The sequence below is a fragment of the Lepisma saccharinum genome, chromosome 27, assembly GCF_977018435.1.
Source record: "Lepisma saccharinum chromosome 27, izLepSacc3.1, whole genome shotgun sequence".
In the NCBI taxonomy this organism is placed as follows: domain Eukaryota; kingdom Metazoa; phylum Arthropoda; class Insecta; order Zygentoma; family Lepismatidae; genus Lepisma; species Lepisma saccharinum.
In genome coordinates, this window is record NC_139255.1 from 32838245 (window position 1) to 32865932 (window position 27688).

The 27688-nt window shown below is 39.5% G+C and overlaps 1 protein-coding gene and 1 non-coding gene across 5 annotated transcripts in view; both read right to left on the minus strand.

Annotated features, from left to right (window-relative positions):
* Positions 1-10526: 10526 nt before the first annotated feature.
* LOC145980337 (putative peptidase C1-like protein F26E4.3) overlaps positions 10527-27688 on the minus strand; it is a 316609-nt gene continuing 299447 nt past the window's right edge. For all 4 annotated transcript variants that reach the window (XM_083113379.1, XM_083113381.1, XM_083113380.1 and 1 more), the window contains exons 4-8: positions 26288-26489; positions 20786-21081; positions 18301-18509; positions 16652-16803; positions 10527-12518 (exon numbers count right to left, since the gene is read on the minus strand). In XM_083113379.1, the coding sequence (XP_082969505.1) occupies positions 12354-12518; positions 16652-16803; positions 18301-18509; positions 20786-21081; positions 26288-26489 (1024 nt within the window). In that variant the 3' untranslated portion in view covers positions 10527-12353. The remainder of the gene's footprint in view (positions 12519-16651; positions 16804-18300; positions 18510-20785; positions 21082-26287; positions 26490-27688) is intronic.
* Positions 21491-21606, minus strand: TRNAL-CAA (transfer RNA leucine (anticodon CAA)). The gene is made up of 2 exons: positions 21569-21606; positions 21491-21536 (listed from the first exon to the last, which is right to left on the minus strand). It is a non-coding gene; the product is annotated as a tRNA-Leu (tRNA).

Genomic DNA, 27688 nt, shown 5'->3' on the forward strand with positions numbered 1-27688 from the left:
ACAAAACATTTGTACTTAAGCTTCCATGCTTTAAAAATAACATTCACTCTGTTGTTTTCAGGCAAATTTCTGTTATTCGAGACTCCACCAGGATATATAAAGGACAGTTTATTTCAAGACTTGAAATTCTGCAATCAGTTTCTTGTACTCCAAACAAGCAACAAGCGATTGACTTTTAGGAATGCACAGTTTTCAAATGCAAGGCTTATAACTATTCATTGAATGTATAATGCTAAAGAGAATTAATATGTTAACAGACTCTTTCAAGTTAAAGTTCATTCTCATTGTATGGATATTGCAAAATCTTCCTTACAATTAATATGCCATCTTCTCAATAAGTGTTCCATTCAAATGTCACCAAACTTGCAGCTGAGAGAAGAATCTTTTCCCATTTACAGTTCTCCAATGGAAATATATTTTAGTGATTGTTATGCAGGAATGCTTAAAAAATGTTTGCAGAATATGACAAGAATGATGGTAAAATGGCCATTTAATGTTGTTGAATTTCTTGAATCCAATGTATTTCATTTCCTATTATTGCCATATTCCTGTGGATACATAATGTCTTGTTAGCTGGCATAGTTGAAAATCTGTTTAAAAAATATCATACACATATAAAGTTATGTTATGAGAGGCTAATTTAAGTACACCTTCTCAACTTATTGCTGCCGTACTTGTTTCTTTATTTTTTCTCTTATTGGCTTCTCCGCGGGCCTTGATGATCACAGGAGTCTGATGATTGAAGCAGTCGAATCTTGAGGATGATGGCAGATTATTGAAAAAGTTCTCGCCGCTTGGTGGATTCGATCCTTGGACCTCTGGCATGTGGAGTACATGTGCTAACCACTGCTCTTTTTTTTATTATTTATTATTGAAAGAAGCTATCACTTACATAGATTTTACATTTGGACGTGAATTTCAAAGGATCACATATAAGAAATTTGCATACAAGGCTTTACAGGTTATCTGATCATTTTGATAATATTGTTCACTGGCATAGAATTTGAAAGACAGTTTTTGTACATGAGGTTGGTTGCCAAGCACATAATAAACATAATGTCCTATGAGAAATTCCACTGTACGTGTTCTTGTGAGAGGAAAATACGGAAACTCTGAAGTTAATATATGGTTCACCGTGAAATCGTTCAGGGAGCGGCAGCATATGATTCCAAGTAACTTCTTGAGGTGTTTCCAATGTTCCACGACTGTCACACATGTCGTCAGTCGATGCACTAAGGTGTCGTCCTGTGCACATTTGGTACAATGGAAGTTGTCTGCATAAGGTATCTCTGCAATCGTACTCTAGTGACAATAGCATCGTGTACAGTTAAGTACCATATGGAGGGCACTCGATTGGGGAGGTGGGTCGCCGCTCTGTTTCTCCACATGATGTTCCAGTGCACATTAGGGAATAATGGGACAATACGTGGAATATGTTTCATCTGGGTTTGCAGCATTTTTGTTAGAGATTTGACTGTTACATGAGAAGGATCCACATTTAGGAGCAACAACATGTAACAAATTTCCATTATGGTAGTTCATAAATAGAGAAATTTAGTGGGTATAACAAAAGGTAAAGATAAAAAGGTAAAGTGTTCCCCTGTGCATAGCACCACGCCATGAAGGCATATAGGGGGTGTGGGGGTAACGCCCCACACTTTCTTGATCCGGTCGTGAGTGGGGGTGATGTGATCAGCATCATGCCCCTGACCGCCTTTACCCCCCAGGGTTTCCCCCAGGTACCCATGTTATTCGACTCTGGGTAGGCGCCGGGGCCGCTTCCACCGTTAGAAAAGTTCCCGGATTTGAACCGGCCGGGGATCGAACCCGGGACCTTGAGCATGGTAGTCAGACGCACCACACCTGGGTAAATTGGGGCACATAGTTCCACTTCATCTATCATGGAGCGTAGCACATGAGCCGTGATGCTATCTTGATGCTGCACTATTATGATGATATGGCGGTGCAAAAATAAGGCTTGCGCTTGTCGGTCGATACTCAGCAGGTTTAGTCCTCCAAGGCGAGTTGGTAGGCATAGTGTGTTATGAGCTACATGGAACAGGAGACCGTGCCAGAGAAATCGTGTGATCATTCTCCGGATTCTCACAGCCATTTGGGTAGGCACGGGTAGTATTTGCGCAACATACCATAGTTTCGAGAGTGCATAAGTGTTGACATATTTGATTCTAGCACTTAGTGACAGTTGGTGGAGTCGGTTCATGTTTAATACCGCTTGTATTTTGGTCACTATGGCTTGAAATGTGTGCTTGGAAGTCTCAACCAGGGTTCCCGAGATGTGGATCCTGAGTACTTTCACTACGTCTGTCATGGTCATTGGGACAGATTCTGTCCAATTCCTTGCCATTATCCCCAAGGGTAGTATTTTTGATTTTTTCAGGTTGAGACACAAGCCTGTATTTACTCTTAATTGTTCCAAGATTTCCATTAGGTAAACATAATCCTGGTGATCACGCACTACCACTGTGACATCGTCGGCGTATGCAAAAACTCAGTAGGTCATGCCATGTGCTTGTATTCCTTGTAGTCGTTGATTTATTTGGTGTAGGAAGGGGCTAAGAGCTGTACAGAAGGCGAGGAGTGAAAAGGGGCAACCTTGCCTAACAGAGTGTTGAAGAACAAACAGCGACGATAATGTTCCATTTACACACAATTGTACCCAAGCCTGGGTGTATAGGCTCTTTATTGCTTCTACGAAGGATTCTACGCATCCAACGTGAGTTAAATGCCGAAATAGATAATGATGGTACAATGAGTCAAATGCCCCTTCAAAGTCCAGGGCCACTAGAGCTACATCCAAGTCAGGGGGGCCTCATTCATTACAGTAACGATGTCTCGTATGGTAGTGAGAATGGTAGTTATATTACCATTAGTTCAGTGCACAAATTGATGGGGGCCTAGTAGGGTAGCTGCATAGTGTTGTAGTCAGCATGTTAATACTCGTGCCAATATTTTATAATCGGCACATAACAAAGTGATGGGACGATAATGTTCAGGTGTATCACTTTCGGGATTAAGACCATTACACCTGTCGAGCTTGTACGGCCTATTTTCTTCTGTGCAAAACAAGCATTGAGCCACTGCATAAGCAAGTCTGCCATGGTAGGCCAAAATGTTTGAAATAATTCAATCGGTAGTCCGTCTATGCCCGGGGTTTTCCTTTTTTGTGCATGTTGGATGGCCGCTTTCACTTCCTCCTTAGTGAACGGTTAGTTTAAGATAGCTTCATCTTCCCTGGATATCTATGTATGACACATGTTCTTCTTCCACTTGGGATGCCGGGTGTGCTTTAAATTGTGCTGCAAAGTGTTCATATAGACATGCACGAATGTCTGCAGGTTGTGTGAGCCATTCGTCCCCTTGTTGCAGTCTTGTTATGAGTTTCCTTTTCCCACTTCGCTGTTCTGCGCTTACATGGGCAATACTGGCTTGTTCTTGGGGATAAACCGTTGGAAGACGACTTCTCACCAAGAAACCTACCATTCACTCATGGTTCATCCTCAGTAGGACCGATTGTATACGTTTCAGTTCCTGAAGGACTGGGTCACCTCGTATGAGTTGTGTCGTCAACTCGTGGAGTACGCGATAATAGAAGTTGTATTTCTTATAGAAATCCGTATGCATCATTCGTGTTCAAAATTGTTCATCTTAAAGAATCCGACTATTAAGTTTCCAGTATCCCTGTCCCCAAACTGCTGTTTTGGGGACGATTGCCATGTCTAGTTGCACACTGAGATGGTCGGTGAAGCAAGTGGGGAAAATCTTTATAGATGACACTTTGAGCTCGCACTTACATAGAAACTGGCAGAGTCTGGACGTATGAAGGTGAATCCTTCCAGTTGTGGGTGCTTGGTTTCCCAAACATTTTTTAGGTGAAAGGCCTCGACCAGAGTAGAGAGACTAAGGGATGAGTTAAACCCTGGATATTGATCTTGTCATCGTAACACACAGTTAAAATCCCCAGCAAGGACAATATGTTGGTGGTTGCCCCCTAATGCTGTCGCCACTTCTGTTGCATAGAAAGTGTTTCATGCCTCATGGGCCACTGATCCTGAAGGCGCATAAATATTACAAAACCAGATTTTACCTATTTCGATGCACGTAATTTGCCCAGATGGATGCATGAAGGTTTTGTTAACAGGTATACCTTGTCGTACCAGGATGGCAGTACCTGTGGCGTTGTATGTGAAATTATTGTATATAGTATAGTCGTGGCCACATGTAAAATCGTCTGTACCGACATCTTTAAGGAAAACAAGAGGGCACTTTGCTTTATATAATCAGTTAAGGCATGGTGTTGGACTGTAGAGGATAGTTTGTTCAGATTTAGTGTTGCAAAATGATACACGGGAGCCGCCATATAGCACAATAATGATATAAACAAACAAAACATTGCATATACTTACAGGTTTTCTAGAGAGTCAGTATTTATATTGTTCGTCATCGTGGGGTTGGGCACACTTTGGGTCAGGGTATACTTTACTGGCGATGGTGAATGCTGCTCGTTTGTTTTCTTCTCCAGGTGGATGTGAGCCGGGTCTGTGCTATGTGGCTTCTTCCTTTTCTTCTTTCCCAGTATGGATGAAGATGCGGTCAGCAATTGTGGGAGTTCTAGAGCCAGGTCCATATTTGTCGTCTGCGAAGAAACTGCATCTACTGGTGGGGAGTTCTTGATGATTTCCACAGGCGTCATCTGCGTAGTATGGATACTATGCGGCAAGATTGTAGTCTCGTCATGGGAGATACTGGAACCTCCATGGGATCGACAGAATTTCTAATACTAGGCAGGGTGCTATTTTCTTCGATCGGCGTTAAAGGGACATCCTGTATTGTATCGGAACTGGCATCTACAGTTGATTCAATTTGCGTCTTGGTTATTGTAACTGGAAGTACTGTCTGCTCATTGTGGATCACTTCTTCAGCGCTGTTGAGGTTGAATGGGACAGGTGACTTTCCCTACGTACGAGTTATCACTTGTGCATGCTGTTGGCCTCATGCAACTAGGGCATTGGTTAAAGAAATGATCGACTGCATCACAGTAGGAACATGTACGCTCTTGACCATTGTATGTGACCCAATAATGGCCACCACTGATCGTAACATATGAAGGTATCGCACGGGACAAGCTCCTTTGAGTACGTTCCGTCATCAAGTAAGATCACCTGTCCGTAGTTAGGCAGTACAGAATATATTGCTTCATCTGACATTTCGCTCAGCACGACGCGTAGCCGCACTATCACATGATTTTCATCTGCCCACGTTACTATCACTTCATGTTCGCCGTCATCATCATCATTATACAAATACATTCCTTTCGACTCGCGTAATAACTGTTCACCCGTTACTTTAGACAATAATTTCACAAAAACAAATTTCCTATAATAGTCTACTTCTATACTTACCATGGCCGTATTTAGAGGGGGGTTTCTAGGGTTCAACCCCCCCCCCTCGAAACATCTGACATGTTGGATTAATGGAAGTTTAGAAACCAAAATCTGTAACTCTCTTCAAAATTTTATTTTCGAAGCATCACAAAAATACAAGGAGACAACGTTGAAACGATCGAGCTAGAATTTTCATACATTTGGAATTCTGAAAGAGTGAAACAGGGTTTATTCTCGGAATCGCAGCCCACCCGCGACCCCTCCATTTTCACTTCTGCTCTCCTCTTTCCAGTGTACTTCCTGCGTCACAAGGAATATAGACTGAAAATTCTCTTATGATTGTCCCAAAATTCCCTTTCCAACTTTTTAATTCCCTGTCTGATAAAGTCGAAAATCCCCCTTTGATAGGAGTTCAAACCTAGGATCTCCAGTTTTGTAGTGCATTACGTTCGCGATTGAGGTTACAATTCATGCACCAGACTGTTTTAAAAAAGAATAACTGGTTTCACATTTTTCAAAATCCCAAAAATTAAGTTTTAAGGTCAAACAACAAAAACTTTATGACTAAATTTTCCATCTAAATTTTACAACTTTTTCTTGAAGGTATCTTAAAATTTAATAACAAAGTATAATAATTGTGCATTTCAGTACACACTGTACGAAATGAAAAAAAAACAAAAAAACACAACCTTGTGCTGGATATTCACTCATCTGCTGGATTGCGTAAGCCCCTTAAGGATATAATAATGTTAATAATAATTATTATTATTTTGGAATAAAATTGTTTTATTATTATGAAATTTTGATTATTATTGTATAATTATTGTTATCATTTCTATTATTCAAATTTCTGGCGACACCCATTAGAACAATTATGAATGAACCCCCCCCGAAAATTTTTCCTGCCTACGGCCATGATACTTACAACCTGTTCTGGTTTCCGTTTCAATTTCGTACTTATCCAGCAATGTAGTTCATTTGACGTGGGCTTATTTCTCACTTCTCTATAGTTCAATTTCAACGTGTTCACTCGCTTGGTGGCCATTTTCAAGACTTCAGTTTTCTTCGACTGAACGATTACGTAATACACGCGCGGTGTCTCAACAACACGCTACGGGAGCACCGAATCCACCTTCCTCCTTCCGCGGTTCGCGCTAGACTGCGACACACTGTCTTTTATTTTGAACCTGATTTTTCTTGTGTTTAGAGCAAGACAGTAGTCAGCATGTAGCAATAATAGAGTTCGTCGGCTTCATTTAGGCTACGTGGAAGGACAATTCAATGGTAATCGCTGCAATTTTTGTATTACTGCGTGTGAAAATAATAGCGTGGGTTTCGTGTGCGTTGATATTTATTAACATCCACTTTCTCTCTGAACTCGTGCCATTTTGCTCTCAGAAATGTTTAATTGACAGAGCACAGGTCCGTCAGTCACGAGAATATTTCGTATATTGTATATTAGTTTTCAACGAAAGATGTTCCTAATTCTCCATGAACTGAAGCATAGGATAATTTGATTTTGCTTCTACAGAACAGGTTGTGAAGCCTAGGGTAGTCACCATTTTGTTTATTGTAGTATTACATTGTGTACTAACATGATCTTGTTCTTCATTCGTGGACACCAGGGACGTCGTTAGGGGAAGGCACGCGGGGGCACTGGCCCCGGCAAACGTCCACATGGCCCTGGGAAACTGTTCTGTATTTGCTGGAAACTTTACTTTGATGACAAATATTGCAAAATAATTCTTCAGTAAATTTTGCTTGCAGTTTGAAACACTTCAGTAGCACGAACCCAAGCAAGGCATTTCTTTCTTATTTCCCTGTTGAACACAAACAGATGTATTAGCATATAGCAGAGGATACAGTTAATGGCTTTGTGATTCGCCCCGGTCAGGGAAGTCTGACATCTATTGAAAATGCACTTTTCCTCCCTGCTGCACAACAGATCCAGGATCCCTCCAAAACCCGCACTTTCTCTTCATCTGGCCCTGCACTGGCACCATGGGTGCCGAAAGAACGACACAAACAGGAAGATTTAGCTGCGGGTGGCCAGAACTTTCTGGGTTTATTATTTTATGGTTCAGAAAATATATATCCCCATGCGTTTCAAATTCCAAGAACAGAATTCTATTGCATGTCACTTTTTCGGTGCGGGAATGAATGACATAGCGGATCTTCTCACATGCACTCAACCCTGCTGCTAATGACCTGCCCTGCAAAGGAGGAAAAGGCCACTTTCTGAAAATTCGGAGAAACATCGAAGCAGTCGGTTCATCTGTTAATTTGGTGGACAATTTATATCTGCCAGATAGTTTGAAGTAGGGTTTGTAGTCTGATCGGTGGTTAACTTCTGTAAACGCGAGAAAATGGAATCACGAAGTGTTTGTGATCTCATTTTCCTACATCGTGAGTGAAATGTCGAATGATAAGCTGCCAGATTGTCTTCCTCTGGAAACAATGGATTAGGATCGACTGATCGACCAAATGTCCAACATATTGACGTTCTAAAAAAGAGTCTGACTACCACACAAGATCCTGGGTTCGACTTCCAGGATGGTTGATCTCATGTATAATGAAGAATAAACCACGTTTCAATTAAGGAAGAAAACTAGGTATGTAGCAATTTTATTTACAGCCGTCTGCATGCTCTATAAGTATTATGTTACAAAATATGTATATCTTTTTGACTTTCTGTGGTTTTTCTTCATTTAGCCTCCACCTGCAAATGCGGAAGATGCTGCTGCTTAGGTGGCTAGGTTGGCTAGACATACAAATATAATTAATCCCTAGTCATGCAGCGAATAATACTTATAATATAATCATGAGTTATGGAGAAGCAAATAACTTATCAAGCATTTTGTGTTTCTATTTGTTGTGCTGTGGTTAACAATGTGCACTACGATGCCAGGGGACCTTGGACCTCTGGTTTCGTAGCGTGTCATACTCAGTGGAATTCTTAGGAAGAAAAACTGTAAAAGTAGGGTGAAAGGAAGAAAAATTGTACGATGCAAAAGATTTTTCGAGGGGGAATCTTACAGATCTTTATTCATGTAATAGAAGCTGTTTTGGGTTTCCAAAGAAAATGCTTTATTCCGAATATATAAATATTTGCAATTGATTAGTTATTTTGTTTATATTTTTTCGAGACTTTCGAGACGAGACGAGACTTTCCAGGAGCCATCTCGTGTCTCGTTTTTGAGACGAGACACGAGGCAAGACAGGATATGTCTCGTCTTGTGGACATCACTAACTATGAGCATCCACCGGGTATCGAACGTGGAACCATTTGATTAAAAGGCGACGATGCTACCATGCGCCACCGAGGAGGTCCTTGCTCCTTTCCTTTCCAAGACTCTATATATATATATATAATGTATATAATGTATGTATACAGTATAGGCCTATATGGTGTATAAATAGTTTGTTAATTTATAATAGTTTGATTGAAAATATCTTACGTTTTGCCCCCCCCCCCCCCCAAACTGATCAACCTAGCTACGTCCCTGGTAGACACTGTTTGCTATTCTATGTTAATGTGTAGGGTCCAATTGCAGAGCAGAAGGAATAGCTGATTTTCTGTTCTGTTCTTTCGGAAGGTTACAACATGGAGATAGACGGAGCATAGAGTCATTCCGCCCAAGGTGTCTACTGCGGCTGTCATCAAGTAGAAATGTCCCATTCCTAGCCACAGCCGTCAAACATTAAGCCAGTCTTCTTCGCTAGACATGTCTATGACTTGAGTAACTGAAAATAGCACTTAAAATAACTTTTCTCCCTCAAAGCTCAAACCGAAAGGGTGGAGCAGGTCTCTGCACAAGAATCAGTTCGCCCTTAACCACCACTTTACAACGATGGACAAATGCCTCGAGCAGGAAGCAAAGCTTGAAGTAAATACCAGAGTGGTGTTGTGGTTTGGGTGAAGGATTGGTATTCCGACGGTACAAGGATCGTCAAGCTTCCATAACGGTAGAAATGTTTTTCAACATCTTGGAGCATTCTGGTTGAGCCCGCAGCCAGTACAACTCTATTGGCGTTAGGAAAACTGAATGAGGGGGAATTGTCACAAATAAATACAATTAGGAAAATTGCACCTTGGTGTTAAATATATCATAATATTTTTTTTGTCTTTGCCGAGGGTGGACTTGTCGACCATGGGTGACCACCACATCTACTATAATAACCGATTACAACCTATACTCCGCCCAACAATTCAATGCTTTTAATGCCTGAAAGCAGTGGCGGCAATTATTGGGAGAAATTGGGGCAGCTGCCTACCACCCCTTTTTGCACCCGCACTATAGTCACTTAGTGCTAAGCCTTGTCTACTAAAGCCCCTATCACATGGAACTGGATTTCTAGTAGGAATGTGCTAGTTGGCACTGAACTAACTTTCTAGGTAGCAATCATGACCGCCTGGCTGACTGCTTTGGAGGAATAGGACATGTTCTAATTGCTACTTGCTTTCTTCGACTGGATTCTGTGGAACAGCCAATCAGAGCAAACTTTCGCCATGTGAAGATAATCTGTGAATGTGCAAAGGAGCACTTTTGTCTGTGGTTTCCGAGTGTTACTCCAGCAATGTATAACGTATACAGCATGAAAGGCGTGTTGAGTTACAACATCTATGCTGAGTGCACGGTGTTTACATTTGAAACAACTAAAATATCTAAAACTGACTACATATGTATTTAAGCAGCGCCATTCTTTTGTACCTAATAACGTTTTATACGAGACGTTATGCCTCTCGGTTGAATAGTTATCGGCTTTCAAAAATGTGAAGTGATACATTGTTTACAGCTCACGTGGCCGCCATTACAACTTCCCTCGTATGGGAACAAAAGTCTATCGACAAGTACGCTGATAAGTATCGTGTGAGGCGAAAACTAGCAAATTGGTAGCCAGTCCAGCGCCAACTAGGGCATACCTACTGGAAATCCAGTTCCGTGTGATGCGGGCTTAACAAGAAGGAAACTGTCCTTACCCCCCTCCACTGTTTTGGCACTCAATCGCCGCGACTGCCTGCAAGTAGCTTTAGATGCAGTTCGAGTTAGTATTTCTGGAAAGTCAATTTTAAAAACAAATCGATCAACTAATGAAAGGAATAAATATTACTTATTTGTCATTTTTTACAATTATTATTATTAATAATAATGTTACATCCACATAAAAATTTTCACAAAGAGATTTTTTTTACAGTATGTCTACATATGGAAAGAAACAGCACAGACACAAATACATTCGCTATATACATACTCATGCACACTCATATGAACATACACATCTAAAACTGACTACATAAACAAAACAAAATAAATCAAAATATTTTGGCAGTGAAGTAGAACTTACATATATATATATTTTACATTAGCAACAATTTCTGAAAAAAATCTAGTTACTATAACCTTGTTCTTCCCATTAAGAATATAAGCAAAAGAAGTGATGCTCTACCAGTATCTCCATGTGTAAATGATTCTTCTGTTGTACACTTGCCATAACTCACAAAAATGACGATCTCTATATTATTTTCAGTAATTAATGATCACTACATAGGAACACCATTCACCAAAGCATAGCTGAAGTTATACCGATGTATGTTTATTATAATTTTGTTTAGTAAGTATACATTCATATTGTTTCATATATGGTTACACTCTACGTTAAACATATTCTGAATGTGTAAATTATGTGATGTGTTAATTTAGCAGTAGATTTAGCATGCCATTATTGTCACACAAAACTTCATATCACACTGAACAAGGTATGGCAGTGTTTTATTCATGTTACTGTACACACCCATACATGGGCGTAACTTGGAACATAACTTTTTAGGGGGGTCGAATTTGGGGCTTAATTTTGAGGGGGCAGAATGAAAAGTTTTTTCATTCCATAAAAAATACTGTTCAGGCTAAATAACTGTTACATTTGAGAAATCATAAAAAAACACTATTTGTCTGTTCCTCAGGTTCCAGGAGATTAACAAAAACACCTTAATTTATACATTTTAACATATCTGAAATTTTTTTGGAATGGCAAATGACCTCCTTGTCCCCGCCAAATTACGTCTATGAACTCATAATCCATGTTACTATTCTTAGTTTAATTGCTGCCTATTCTACGTACATCCACAACAAGAATGAAGTCAACATAAACAAATGCACATAACTTAAGCGAGAGATCGTGGTGCCAAATTTCCTCAGTCATTTTTCGCTAGGGATATAGTGCATACAATAAAACTATATATAACGCAACGAAAGTATTGTCATTTGAAGTGGTGGAACTTAGAACTTCACACCTACGATCAGTGGCATATAGTATGTGTACAAAGTAAATTGAGAATTAACCAACAGGTAATGTATTACAAGATTCAAGATTTTGTTCACGTTGACTTTTTTCATGTAGTGGATGGACAATAGATGAAATTTCATTTGCTTGTTCTGGTGCAATGGAATACAGCACAACTTTTGATTTTTATTCATTTACACAAGTACTTATCAAAATTTGCCAAATTTGGATAATTACATCAACGATTTTGAAATACATTATCTGAACAATCACCCCAAATTCTAGAAAAAGTGAATTTCGAATCTGAATATATATATATTCAACCATTGTGATGTTGATAGGATTTAAAAATAAAAATACATAGAAACGCATGATAAAAACTCACAGGTTTCTACATTTGAAGTACAGTTTTGCCAGTTCAGGATACATAATTTCTCATTTTTGTCACAAAAAACATCGACCAAGTTTTTAAAAATGCATTCACAGTATCTTCATACAGTTTAAAATTAACAGAACGCTGAGTTGGCTAACTCATAATAGGTAAACACTTTAAGGTCTTTACAGAGATACCTAAATCTTCCATTCCATTTTTTTTAAAATTCATGTTGCTCACTAACATACAAGTATTTCTGAGAGTCCATCCCTGTAGGTTCTAATCCTGAATTAATCCTAAATATTATTTAACCTATTGTCATGATTTCTCCTTGAAGGTTGGTTGTCAGTGTGGGCCCAGGATGCGAGAACAAAGTCTTCTATTTCACATTCGTTTGTTCCTCTTCTTATTCTGAAATAGCCATTTTCTCCCCAGTTTGTTCCCCAGGAATTGGCAACAAGCTGTGAAACAAAGGAAAAATTGATAATATTGAGAAATATATAATTGTAATGACATACGTCAACATACATACGACGTATTGATGTAACTAAAATTCACTACCTTGTTCCATTTTTGTGTGTGGTTAGATTTTAAAAAAACATTTTTTTCTATCTGGAAGGGTGTACGGGTATTTGAAAAAAACTGGAAGGAGATATATTGACTAAGCCCAGTAGGTCTGGGCCTAGGGGTGCACGGATTTTGGGCGGCAAATTCCCTATGTTTAAATATGATCCTCTTTCACTTGTATTATTTTCGCTTTCCACTATTATGATGACTAATTGCAGTGGTCAATTTCATGCTATTTCGCATGTAAATGACATCGTTAAATAAAGACAACAATATCAGTGTTCATAGGTGTGACCTTGCTTTTGGAAACATACATTACGGTCGTCTGCGACTTTATTTCTAAGTTTTGAACATGTGACCAGTTTTCCGCTTTCTGTTTTCAAAACCTTTCTCCTATATATTGACAATGAACAAGGCTGTTCACGTGTCAGCCATTGACTGTTGACAGAATTGCTTTGTCACTTTAATGGGAAAACCCTGTACTGAGTGTCTGAATTATAGTAAATGCTACTGTATTGTTAGGACATAACTCATCGGTAGCAAATGTAGCACAAGTTTTTAACTGGAAGTTATAAAATACTTGTGTTTTACACAGTAATTAATGACTTTTGCTGTCGCTTTCACGGCCCATGCTAAGTTTACGGTACGATCAGAAAGCCCTGCCGGTACGCCTTCATAAAAGATGACGTCAGGCCAATCAGAGGACGTTTTTTCTTCACTGACGTAGGACGATATGGCGTAGGTGGTAACGTTGTCGCTTTGTAATGAAGAGATGCCGAGTTCGATACCCGGTGGGGGCACAAGTGGTTCCGATCCCGCTTTAAACTGCAGGTCAGAGGCGTGGCGTGCATGTAACCGCTTTTACCGCAGGTAACACCAAAATATAAAGAATTGAAGAACCTGTCTTAAAATATTATTACGTACATAAACAGGTAATATTGTCTTAAAGTAAACATTGCAGACTGACATTTTTTCTGATGCCGGCAAAAGTGAAGAGGAGGACTGATCGGGTACCCTCCTCAGGCAACATGAGGAAAGGGCCCTGAGCCCACGCAAGGAAGACTTTCCGTCGCGGCAAAGACTGTTACGGCGGGAGGAGGAGGCGGGTTATTGGCATGGCTGTTTAGCCACCGCAGTTGCCGGTGATACTTACCGGATACAGATCAGTGTTGCCATATTCAATTGACAGAAAAGAGCTAAGTCGCCTAATCGGGTCTATCTTACTATGAAGGTGTCCAGTCACACTGGGAAACGATGGCGCAGTGGTAGCGTCGCCGCCTTGTAATCAAGGGATCCCAGGTTAGATACCCAGTGGAGGCACAAGTGGTTCGGATCCCACTTTAAACTGTCCCGATTAACATTACTGTGCATGAGTGGACTTAAATCGCCAAATCAAAATTTAAAAATATCAAATCACACTGGGGGAAAAGCAAACTACCAAGTGATATTTTGTATTTACTCTAAATATCAGCGATTACGAAAGTCCTCTTTGTCCTTCTTCGACATCATGGGCGAGAAGGAGAGGAGAGGGATGGGTATGGTCAAGAGGTCCGCTGTCCTAAAAATGTCAACCTAAAATTCTATATTTCACACATATAATATTATTTCGGTTACAGGAATTTGTGATAACTGTTGAAAAAAAGGGCCGATTGAGATTGACATACGTTGTCGCAGGAATGCGATAATTTCGGATTGAAGCAATGTTTTTGAGGTGGTAGAACTGTTTTTGGGTGAAAACATTACTTACAAGCATAATTTCCCGATTGTTATCTTAGCACGCTCTGAAGTGTCAGGTGTCGCAGGTTCGATTCCTCAGCAAGAAATGGTTATTTCAATGTTTGTTGTTATTATTTTACTTACATAATTATAAAAATTAATAATTACATACACAAAGAAATAATAATTTTCTTTCAATAATTCACCATGCATCCTCATCGTCACGATTATCCTATAAAGCGAAAGCCTTAAAGGTAGCAAGGGACGTAAAATATACGAAATAATAGTGGTGTCAGAAATGAAATTTCAGTGGATTTAGCGAAACATGGTAGTGGGAGTCGTTAGGAAACAGATCAAAACTATAAATCTACTCTACATAGGTCTTATTTGAAAATAAAAGTTTCGCGATTTGGGCAAATCTGGTTTCAAAAGAACTAAGATGGCAACAGTAGTAGAACTAGACTTCTTGCAGTGGAAGGTTCCGAAGGAAATATTGTCTATTGGGGAAGCGCTGATGCTGAGAGGGGAGGGGGCAAGGAGGGTGCTTCACGTGTTACAAAAGTAAACAACGGTTTGTGGGAGGGACTGTGCAGTGAGAGTTTTGTGAGTGGTGTCTTTCGTCTTTATGTTGTTTTCGGGCATTGTCAATTAATTAATGGATCTTGCTCCGAGTTCCGAGGTGGCGGGTTCATCCTATCTGAACAGTGTGTGTAATCGTGCGATAGAAGATATTTTGAAGCAATCTTTTGGTTCGATCTTTTGCAGAAAAAATCGAAATTGTGGCGAAAGGGAGGCCAAAGCCTATTTTGAACGATTTAAAAACCAAGTCGTCTGCTGGATATGACCGACATTTCAATGTTTCGTGGTATAACGACTATCCGTGGTTATGTGGATGTGCGCAGTTGTCGAAACTCTTTTGTTGGCCATGTACTCTATTTTCGGGTGAAAAAAAGTGTGGAATTCAGGTGTGGATAACATGGACTATGACCATGACGCACCCAAAAATTCAAATGAAAAACTTCACTTTATGACAGCATCATAGAACTTTTTTCATTTGATTTGATTGATTTTGCTTCGCTTGTGCCACTTTTGGCTAATTTGCGAAGATGGGGATGAGCGATGATATGATTAAATTGATGAATAGACCTCACAAACGTCTATCACAGCATCATATAACTATTTTCAAAGAAGAGTCATCGGATTGATCTGCTCTATAATTAGCCTTCGATGTTTCTGTAAGTATCAAATTACGTATTATTGTGTCAACAACCAATGTTTACGATTTCACTTCAGTCCTTATGTCAACATTTTTTTTCCTGATTAATAACTTTACCAAAATCTAGTATTGAATTGCAGACGTGCCAGATTAATATTATATGAACTACTTGGAAGACATTGGGGGGGGGGGGAGGAGGTGGGGAGGCGCCCAAGTCTTACGGCTCCTCCCTTAAATGTCCTACTGATAACCGGTAACACTTTTAGAAATCCCACGCCACGCCACTGCTGTAGGTCCAGCCCCGATTATCTTTACTGTGCATAATATGGACTCAACACTCAATTCAGAAATATTCGAAGGCGTATTTCTCAAAAAATCGAAACAAATATCGGCGAGATATTTTACACATCTCATTCTTGTGTTATTATCTGTAAAATGAATGGATTAAAAACATGGTCGTAACTTGGGACCTAATTTTGAGGGGGTAGAATGAAACTTGAGGCTTAACTTTGCGGGGGTGGGGAGTGGCGGCGACTCGAAAAGTTTTCATCTCATAAAACCAGCATCTAGGATTATCTGCTAAATAACTGTGAAATTGGCCAAATCACAAATATTATTCTTTATTAGTTTGCTCTTCAGGTCCTAGGAGATTAACTTGTAAATTTTAATAAACTTGAAAATGGGGGGGGGGCAAGTGCCCTCTTTGCTCCAGCCAAGTTACGCCTATGATTTAAAACGTATCGTAGTGGAAATGTTCATTGAGTTTGTAAGCATTTCTCAAATTTCACGTACTATTACTGGCGTCTACGTGATTGATGGAGTGTGTCACATCGTAGATTTTTCAGAGAAAAGAGAAGAAGGTTGATCACCATAAAAAGACCATCCCTTTTCCCTTGCAAGCAGTTTCCAGCATCATAGTATACTATCTTTAGTGATTTAGTGAACGTGATTTAGTCAACTTTTCTGATACATGGAGCTCTATCGTAAATATATTGCAAAAGTACCAGCTCTTGAATGTTTATAACTTTATCACTCAGTTCGTCCAATTCTAAAGTTAACAATATGCAAAGAATTAACAAAAGAAATCAGTCTTACCCAGTACTTGATTGGATATCCTTGTGTAGTGTCTTCGCCCCAGCCAATAATCCTTACGGAATGATAGCCAGTCCTTTCTGCCACCGTGGCAGGATATGCGTGATATACTCCACCACGGTACATGAAGAAATCTCTGTATACTCTCATTGTGGCTGAAAAAAAGTAAGAATGGTACAAATTGCCAGTAAGAATAATATACACAACAACATTTAATTAAATTAAATATACAAGTTTGCATTTGATGGATAGAAGTTCCAGTGTTCACCGAAACTGGATTCACAAAACAATTGAAACTAATCCATTCTTCGTTCGACCGATAGCATAGTGGCTACCATTGTCGCCGTGTAATCCAGAGATCTTGAGTTCGATTCTCTGTGGGGGCACATGTGTATTAGTTCTGATCCAACATTAAACTGTAGGTCCAGTTCTATTAGTCTATCTTAGCATGAGTAGGTTTAAAAAAAAATAGTCAAAACCTTTTGAAACTATTGCAGTGATGGCTGCACATATTTAATACAAAATTATTTTTTTATTGGATGTTTTGTATAATCTGTTATTTTTACGTGCATCCAGGGTAGTATTTGTAAGAAGAAACCCCTCTGGTTACAAATGTTTAGTCCCTGAGACCACAGGCATATCGCCGGCTAAAATGCTATTTTGTTGTATCTCCAAATGGTTAGTCTCTGAAGTCACAGGCATATCGCTGGTTAAAATGCTATTTTGTTGTATCTCCAAATGGTTAGTCTCTGAAGTCACAGGCATATCGCCGGCTAAAATGCTAGTTTGTTGTATCTCCAAATGGTTAGTCTCTGAAGTCACAGGCATACCGCCGGCTAAAATGCTATTTTGTTGTATCTCCAAATGGTTTAGTCTCTGAAGTCACAGGCATATCGCCGGCTAAAATGCTAGTTTGTTGTATCTCCAAATGGTTAGCCTCTTAAGTCACAGGCATACCGCCGGCTAAAATGCTATTTTGTTGTATCTCCAAATGGTTTAGTCTCTGAAGTCACAGGCATATCGCCGGCTAAAATGCTATTTTATTGTATCTCCAAATGGTTAGTCTGAAGTCACAGTCATATCGCCGGCTAAAATGCTATTTTGTTGTATCTCCAAATGGTTAGTCTCTGAAGTCACAGGGATATCGCCGGCTAAAATGCTATTTTATTGTATCTCCAAATGGTTAGTTTCTGAAATCACAGGCATATCGGTGGCTAAAATGCTATTTTGTTGTATCTCCATGTTTCTTCTGAAATGAGTTGATGTTATTATCGAGTTTCGTGCGTCACATTCCGAAGCTACGTATCTGGATATCAAGTGGTCTGAATTATGAACAATAATAAAATGTTTGCGCAAACCTTGTGGTGTACTCAAAATTCACATACGTCAAACTTCAATCAGCTCTCCTGAAAAGTTAGTCCATATGGACATACGACAACGCAAAATTCAAATGCTTCCAAATGAGTATAAGTGTAAACTCACTGCCAAAATGATCATGAATTGAGCCTTTGTAAATAATTTTGGGGTGGGTTAGTGGCGGATGTTGGTGGTGAGTGAATAAATCACTGTATTTAACCAAAAATTAAACTTGAACAGATATGCTAAATCATAGGGTAAGAAGTACAATTTCGAAAACCATAACTTGTCCTTACCTTGCACTGGACCAGACTCCATGACTTCATTCATAATATCTTGCTCTGACCCCAATCTGTAGGCAGGCCCTGTCTTGTGCAGCTCCGTTTGGCCATGTCCGGACACGCACCGGAAGTTCCTCTGGCGGACGGCTCTTCGGGTGATGAAGCACTTTCCTGCAACCCCTGTTGTTCCGCTCGTGTAAGGGTAGCAGTTTTCATCGACTATGCTGCAGAAAGAAAGCAGTGAAATTAACACTGAAGTTGCATAGTGAAACAATTCTAATTTGCTAAAATCTCTTCTGAGACGAGACTTGGTCTTGATCTTCTGATGGATGACCTTGGACGTCATTTCTTCCTGCCAGTCGTTTTCGAGGATGTGCCCACACAGCACAAATCTCCAAGGGGCGAGGATATCCACAATGTCCAGATCACATCCATGGATATTGTGGACATCCCATTGACGTCCCATTGATATCCAGTCCTGGATATCCAGCTCAGGTCATCCATGGGAGGACATCCGTTGGATATCCCGTCCTGGATATCCAGAGATTTTCCCATTTGGAATGTCCAGGTGATCTTCTGTCCTGTATATTTATGGGATATGTGGTATTACGACGTCCATGTGTTATTAAAAACTTGACATAATATTTTGATATTCGTGTAAATATTCATTCACAGTATGATGAGTGCAGTGATACAAAGTCGATATCTTCTTCGCTCACTGCATGCATACAACGCCTGAAACTACACAATCTTTCAAAGTATGAATCATAAATAATTTATTATTTTAATAGAAACTGAAGGAATATAAATGGCAAACTAAAAGAAACGTCACTTTTTGAAATGACAGCTTGACACTGGGTTACTAACAAATCCAGCATTAACACTTGCGTCTGTGTTTGGATTTAGAGGCAAGATTTAATAGCACAGTAAACCAATGATGCACTAAGCATAAAATATAGTTCCATCAATTCCATGCAAACACTAGTTTTAACTTATAAAATGTTTATTGTTTTTGTTATTACATTTATTTTATTCGTCTCATTTTATGGTTTCAAATTTATTAAAGTAGTTGTACTGAGCAGTTTCAAAACAATTTGCAATTTGTATTAAAAATTGAAAACATTTGTCATCAAATAAAAAATAAATATTTCACAGACTTACATTAATTCGCATTCTATCGTTTTAAAAAAAAGTGCTGTACGGGGAGGTGGGCAGGTATCGTAATGATTGGACCACACCGTCCTTCTTGATTTATTGCTCATATGCTCGTACTCATGTCTTCAAACCATATTTGCACTATTTCATAGAAAATATTTCGAACAGAATATTACAAATAAACTGGTGTTTTTCGAAACTACGAAAAATTATGTTTTCTTGTTAACTCTAAATATTGAATAGGAGGGAATTTAGAATTCGGTCACAGACAAGATAGCCCATGTCGTGTATGATTCAACAGTCTTACTTACAGAAGCCTGCGAGCTGAGCATGTGCAGTTCAACGATTGGCAAGCATTATGATGTCATCCTTGGTTGATTTGCAGCGGACTGCCCAGGAATTTGTAAACGAAATGTAGGGTTTTCATGACTTTTTTTTTTTTTTTTTAAAAAAATAATAATAATCAACCTCTATTTTACCTCACAGTTGGGCCACGAATATTTCTCTTTTCACCTTATTGCCTCATGTAGGAAGTAATTGAGTATTGGAGAAGTGATGTGGAAAAACACATCCCAAGTGATATCGACAAGTAATTAGATTTATCAGAAGAAGAGTTTTCATATTCTCCCTCTTATAAATGTCCAAAAGCAACAATTCTACTAAATAAAAAAAAGTCGATTCTACAAGAGATTTGAACCTGAGATCTCCAGACAACTGGGCCAGTTCCTTACCAGTTTCCCCACTTCATAACTCGATCAAACGAAGTTCAAATTTTGTCTTAAGAGTCGTCAGCAATCTTGCAAATTTCGTTAACACACCTGCTGTTTCTCACTACTTTATTTTTACAACCTGGAATAGACTTGAGGTCTGCAACTCAGAACTAGACTTCTGTGGTAACTTATTCCCTCCAGTCTGATCCAATGTGACAAATCTCATGTATTGTAAATACAAAGTGGCATTGTTACATGTTGCAAATAATTTCCAGATTTGGCCACATCCACCGAGCATTTACTTTCTGGACAGATAGTACAACATAATTCAGTTCAATTCATTCCTTTTCTATTTAGAAACCAGTGCCAGGGATGAGTGAAGGCAAAGACTCAAGGATTCTCTACTGGCGAGTGAATATGCAATCAAAGAATATCTTCATTCCTCACAATACTTTCTTTGTAATATTTAAAATTATATGATACACATAAATGTACCTAATGTTTTCTTGATTATTTCCTTCACCTTTTCTTGCACCTAAAGATCCGGTCTCCAATAATAATAATAACGAAATTGCATGGAAAGAGGCTATTAACAACAGCTATGGGTATATAAGTATGAAAAACCCAACACTCACCCAACTTTCCTCAGGAAGATCCAAGCTCTGTCCAGATGACCGCCATGGCAGGCTTGCTGACCGCGGCTGTTGCAGGAGAGCAGGTGCTGGGCCGAGAGGTCGATGTTCTCTAGTCCCTCGGACATGATGGCGAACCTGTCGGAGGCCACGGTCGTCGTGGACACGGCCCAGGAGGAGCCGCACCAGCCCTGGTCCTTCACGGGCTGAATCCATCGCCGCCACTTCGTCCTCGCGTCGAAACTTCTTGGTAGCCTCTTCGGATCGAATGTCGTCTTTACGGGTATCATATTCAGCACCTAAGATTGATAGATTGCCGTTATTGCTGTTTCCATAGCCACTTTATCATCTTATGGCATGTAAATAAAATATCTGTTACCAAGCAATGAGTTCTTAAAAACCCCCTTGCGTTTGCACAGAAAGCAAAAATATCACAGCCAACATACCATTTTTTTACTCTTTTCTGAAAATTAATTCATCTGTCACTATTTAATCTATAGACATGGCAAAAGACAGGCTTGACGCCTTCTCCCGCCGCCAACAATGGAGCGCTTGTTTGATTTTGAGCCACTGAAAACCCACCATGTTGTTGTCTTCAAAAGACCAGCAATTTCCAATGGGATTCGAGTTCCTACGTAACGTGCTTCCACGAAGGCTCAAAATAATGACCCCCTTGATACTTACGCGGTACACTGAAAGAAAACATTTTGTCAGAAGTGGGATTCGAACCCACGCCCTCATTCGAGGACCAGAATTCCTCAAACCACGAAACCGTGGAAGCTTTCACTTGAGTCTGGCGCCTTAGACCGCTCGGCCATCCTGACCACCGAAAGCAGAGTTCATCACAAGGGTATCCTAACTTAATTGAAATCAACCAGAGCCACGCAAAGATATGCAAAATTTCATCGCATGAATTGTTTGCTAAGATGTGGTTCGTGATGTGCTTCCCCTGCTCGGTTGATTATGGCGTTGCGAGTGAAAATTGAAGTATGTTTTTTAAGGAACAAATCGTATGAACTGCATATGTCATTCTCACTTTATGTCCTTGGAGAGATATGAATTGCCTTTCCTGGATGTAACGTCTAAATAATGTGTGGCGGACAGTCTTTCTGTAAAAAAGTTATGGCAGTCTTAAATTCGATCACATCTGAAAGAAACCGCGAGAAAACTACCAGCGATGAAACATTATGATTGTAAAAGCTTTTGTATAAAGTTGAAACGGATTCACAATCTTAACATTGCATTTTCGAGTCGTCCCTGAAATGTTTCTTTTTCCCACATTTGCTAATGTAAGTCCCTATGTGTGCATGAATGTGTAAACAGCCAACCCTTATATTTTACCTTTGGCTTATGATTTTGTCGTTCACTATTATCACCAGGGGTCCCGGTTGTTCTTTGTGAGTGTCCCTTTATCAATTTCATCATATCATCACCCTTTCTCATCTTCGCGATTAGCCAAAGTGGCAGAAAACGAAGTAAAATAAACCAAATCAATCACGTCAAAACCACAACCTTATTGCCTTATCTAAGAACTAATTCCGTATTAGAGAAACTATGCAAAAAAAAATCCAAAGTGACATCAACGGGTAATTAGATTTACCAAAATATAGTTTTCAAATTTTATCTCTAATTCTGCTACATTCCAAAAAAGAAAAGGTAAAAAAAAATATCAAAAAAATATAAAATAGTCGTTTCTATGAGTCACTGGAAAGTACTATCTTAAGACTTTGCTTCGCCACTTGCCCATTTTATTTGTCGAATAAGCTCAGTTGAAATTTGATTTTAAGAGTCGTTAGCAATTTTGTTGTTTATCACTAGTTCATTTCACAAGCTGAAATAGACTTTGAAGTCTGCAACTCGGAACCAGACTTCTGTCGTAACTTATTCCGATTTTTCTACTTTAACGTGGCATAGCTCGTGTATTGTAAATGTGAAGTGTCACTGAAATCCAAAGAATTTCTTATTCTCGAGTGTTAGTTCCAGAAAAAGCCACAGCCCATTTACATTCTAGATAGTATGGCACGTTTCTTTGGGTATCAGCAAACTGTGGAAGCGGAAGAAAACGTAACTTGTCAGGGGTGGGATTCGAACTCACGCCCTTATTCGAGGACCAGAATTACCAGTATGCAATTTCATGGTTATGGGGTCTCTTCATAATCAGCCAATGAGAATAGACCAAATGCGATATTTCATCCGACTAATTCACTTGGAGGAACATATTAAGTCTATGCGTAAGTACACGTGGATATTCACACACAACGGTGCTCAATAGTTCTTGAGATATAACTTGTCACATGTGTCTTAAACAACGGACAGTATAATAATTCATTACGATCTTGTTGTAGCATTTTGTCTATGGACACCTTGAGAAAAGATATAGAGTTTCTAAACTCCAGTGTGGAAATTGGAACACTGAAACTCGCATCCTTTGGAACACCCTCGAATTGGAATTTCATTGACTGGAAGCCTGGATCTCTAGACGCTGGAAGCACAGACGCTGTGGATACGATACAATCTGGAATACTTTAGACGAAAGCATTTTCCTTAACATTTGTGCCATGACCAAAATGCTACCGTGTAAAGTGAGAAATCTTATGGCATTTCAGATGCCATGGCATATTTCATGGCATTTCTCAAGGATAGGATCCGTCCTATTTCCGTAGCATTTCTCGTAGCATAACCAATCAGAAGCGACCTCTAGGTCACGAGTGCAGTTGTAATGGCGGCCGCGTGAAATGTAAACAACGTATCACTTCACATTTTTAAAACACGATAATTATTCAACCGAGAGGAATTACGCACGTGGATAGTATGGGCAATATCACTTGAATGTTTGGAGTTACGATGAGCCCCACTGAGAATCTTGAAGAGCCTCCCCCCCCCGAGAAAACTCCTATGGGCGCCCATGCACTTGACCAATGTGTTTACTTGAAATATCGAAAGAAATGGAACATTTATTCTTTACTTGTAATGAGTTATTTACTTGCACACCGCCTGTGTTTCATACTAAGGGTTAGTATGCAAGGGGGCGAGTGGGGCAGTTGCCCCCCGCTTTTTGCCACTTTGTCCCCGTTCTATGCTATATCTTATGTACCAAAGAAAAGTAAATTTCTCTTTCTCCCCCTAGTTTTTGCACCTTGCCCCCTAGTTTTGGAACCCAATCGCCGCCACTGTTTAGTATTAGAAGTACGGACTTTTTAATTATATGAAAAACAAGGACTATGGTGAACATCTCTAGCACACGCAAGAATACACAGATTCTAATTGTTTATTTTTTATCGTGTAGGCAAAGAAATTGCCTTTATTTTGATGTATAACACATGTATAGTAAGACCAAAAAATAAATTGTTTCAGATTGTTGGAAATCACATAAAATGGCCGGGTTTCTGAGTTATTGCCAACTTAAATACCCTGGGATTCAATGTGTTGGTTTTAGGTAGAGAAGCATGGCACTGATTAAATATATACTTTACAACGTTTACTGTACACGTATGGAAGAATTGTAAACACCGTGCACTCGCCATATATAGTGTAACTCGATGTGCCTATCGTGCTGTATGTATCATACAATGCAGAGGCGTCTCCTGAATCTGAAGTGAAAGAAAGTAATAATTATTTTCCCACAATTGACGCATGCGTCACTTCAGATCAAAGAAATGTAATATAATCTTAGTTGAGCGCTCTCGTGTAAAATAAATACTTCTCCTATATGAAGAAATTAGAATGTAGAAATGCTCATTAATGTCGTCGCAGAGCAAGCTGTCCTTTTTTCCACAATTGACGCATGCGCAGCATGCACCGCATGCGTTCAGGAGACGCTTCTGATACAATGTAATGTAAACTCAACAACTAACCGAAATGTTCCATGCAATGCTTCCGTGTAAAGTGCTATCTGCTATAAGATTTTGGAAGCATTTACATAGCATTTATGCTAGCAAAAATGTTAAAGGAAATGCTTTCGTCTAAAGCCGGATTTAGAGCGTCTTCAATGTTTGTGTACTTTCTGACTATAAAGAGAATCCATAATCATGATATTGCATGCCTACTGAGAGCTGTGAAAAGGTAGAAATAATCGAGGTGCACCTCAAAGAAGGGGAGGTAACAAGAACAGTGGAAGAAAAATAGCTCGTCAGTAGTGGGATTCGAACCTACGCAAGAAGAAATAGCCTCTCATGAGTGAAATTCGAACCCACGCTTTTATTCGAGAACCAGAATTCCTCCATCACAATCGTGTAAGTTTTCGATTGAGTCTGGCGCCTTAAGCCCCTATCACACGGAACTAGATTTCTAGTAGGAATGCCCTAGTTGGCGCTGAACTAACTTTCTACGTAGCAATCATGGCCGCCTGGCTGACTGCTTGGCTGGTTTGAAGGAATAGGTAAAAAAAAAAAAAAAGGTAAAGTGTTCCCCTGTGCATAGCACCACGCCATGAAGGCGTATAGGGGGTGTGGGGGTAACGCCCCACACTTTCTTGATCCGGTCGTGAGTGGGGGTGATGTGATCAGCATCACGCCCCTGACCGCCTTTACCCCCCCCCCCCAGGGTTTCCCCCAGGTACCCATGTTATTCGACGCTAGGTGGGCGCAGGAATAGGACATGTTCTAATTGCTACTTGCTTTCTTCGACTGGATTCTGTGGAACAGCCAATCAGAGCAAAGTTTCGCCATGTGAAGATAATCTGTAAGTATGCAAAGGAGCGCTTTTGTCTGTGGTTTCCGAGTGTTACTCCAGCATTGTATAACGTATACAGCATGAAAGGCGCGTTGAGTTACAACATCTATGCTGAGTGCACGGTGTTTACATTTGAAACAACTAAAATATTCTTCCATACATGTACAGTAAACGTTGTAAAGTATGTATTTAAGCAGCGCCATTGATTTGTACCTAATAACGTTTTATACGAAACGTTATTCCTCTCGGTTGAATAGTTATCGGCTTTTAAAAATGTGAAGTGATACATTGTTTACATCTCACGCGGCCGCCATTACAACTTCCATCGTATGGGAACAAAAGTCTATCGACAAGTACGCTGATAAGTATCGTGTGATGCGAAAACTAGCAAATTGGTAGCCAGTCCAGCGCCAACTAGGGCATTCCTACTAGAAATCTAGTTCCGTGTGATAGGGGCTTTAGACCGCTCGGCCATCCTGACAATTGGCTGTTTACGATCACTTAATTTACTAAACCAGAGCAACATGAGGCTGTCCCATATTTGCCAGGGTCCTAGCCAATTTCTTTTTCTTGTAAAGAGTGAAAAAGAAAAACACGCCCGCTCGCAATTCGCGTGTGAAACATACAAGATCTATCGCACCTGGAATAAACAGAGTACTAGCCTACAGACTGAACAAGTAACTTAGCTTCTTCAGTTTAAAGTAACGTTAATCTTACTGAGTTACTTTTTTAAAGGAGTAACTACATTAACTTCTTGAGCAAATTTACTGTAATTGCAACACAGTTACTTCCCAAACACTGACACCAATTAAGCAGTTGGTCTCTGACACTTACCAGTCTTTCAGGCTGCAGTGTTCCCAGACGAAGCTGAAGTCCCTCGTCCAAGCGCCTTCCCCAGAACATGGTGTAGTTGCTCGCTCGCCACCCTTGGGGTGCTGCATTCACTCCATTGATGATTTCGGTGTCAATCATGCACAAGTTCCTCTCGCATAAGAATTCCACAACGTTCGGATTTACTGGTGACTGCTGGCACTTGCTGCAAAAATATAAAGAAAATACTTATTCAAAGCCGTTAAAAACATATTCCCATGTGTCAAAGTCGTATGAACTGTGTTTGAACGCAATGGATAATTTAGATATAATTGAAAATGTTTTGTAAGTTCTCATCAAAATATTGGAAAGAGGCTGTAATTGTTATTACCTTTTCTCTAAGAGTTTAACAACCTATGTCAAAGAATTTATAAAGCTAATTATACTATATGCTGGTCGGTACTCCAGTGTTTCATACTCCTTAGTAATCAGTGCTTTACATGGCCGTAGGCAGGAAACAATTTCGGGAGGGGGGGGTTCATTCATAATTGTTCCCAGGGCGTCGCCAGAAATTTGAATAATAGAAATAATAATAATAATTAAAATTTCATTATAATAAAACAATTTTATTCCATAATAATAATACAAATATTAATGATTATTATATTATTGTTATATCCTTGAGGGGGCTTACTCAATCCAGCAGATGAGTGAATATCCAGCATTAGTTTCTTTTTGTTTTTTTTTACGTTTCATACAGTGTGTACTGTAAAGCACAATTATTTTACTTCGTCATTAAACTTTAGATACCTTCAAGAAAAAACTTTAAAAGTTAGATGGAAATTTTAGTCATAAAGTTTTTGTTGTTTGACTTTAAAATTAAATTTTTGGAATTTTCAAAAGTATGGAACCAGTTATTCTCTTTAAAAGCTTAGCCTGGTGCATGGATTGTAACCTCAATCGCGAACGTAATGCGCTACGAAACTGGAGGTACTAGGTTTGAACTCCTATTAAGGGGGATTTATTTTCGACTTTATCGGACGGGGAATTTAAAAGCTGGAAAGGGAATTTTGGGACAATCATAAGGGAATCTTCAGTCTATATTCCTTGTGACGCAGGAACAACACTGGAAAGATGACAGCAGAAGTGATAACGGAGGGGCCGGGGGTGGGCTGCGATTCCGAGAATAAATCCTGTTTCACTCAACTTTCAGAATTCCAAATGTATGAAAATTCTAGCTCGATCGTTTCAACATTCTCTCCTTGTACTTTTGTGATGCTACGAAAAAAAAATTGAAAATTTGTTACAGATTTTGGTTTCTGAACATCGTTTAATCCAACATGTCAGAAGTTTCGGGGGGGGTTGAACCCTAGAAACCCCCCCTCTAAATACGGCCATGGTGCTTTACAGGGATCCCGAATTTGA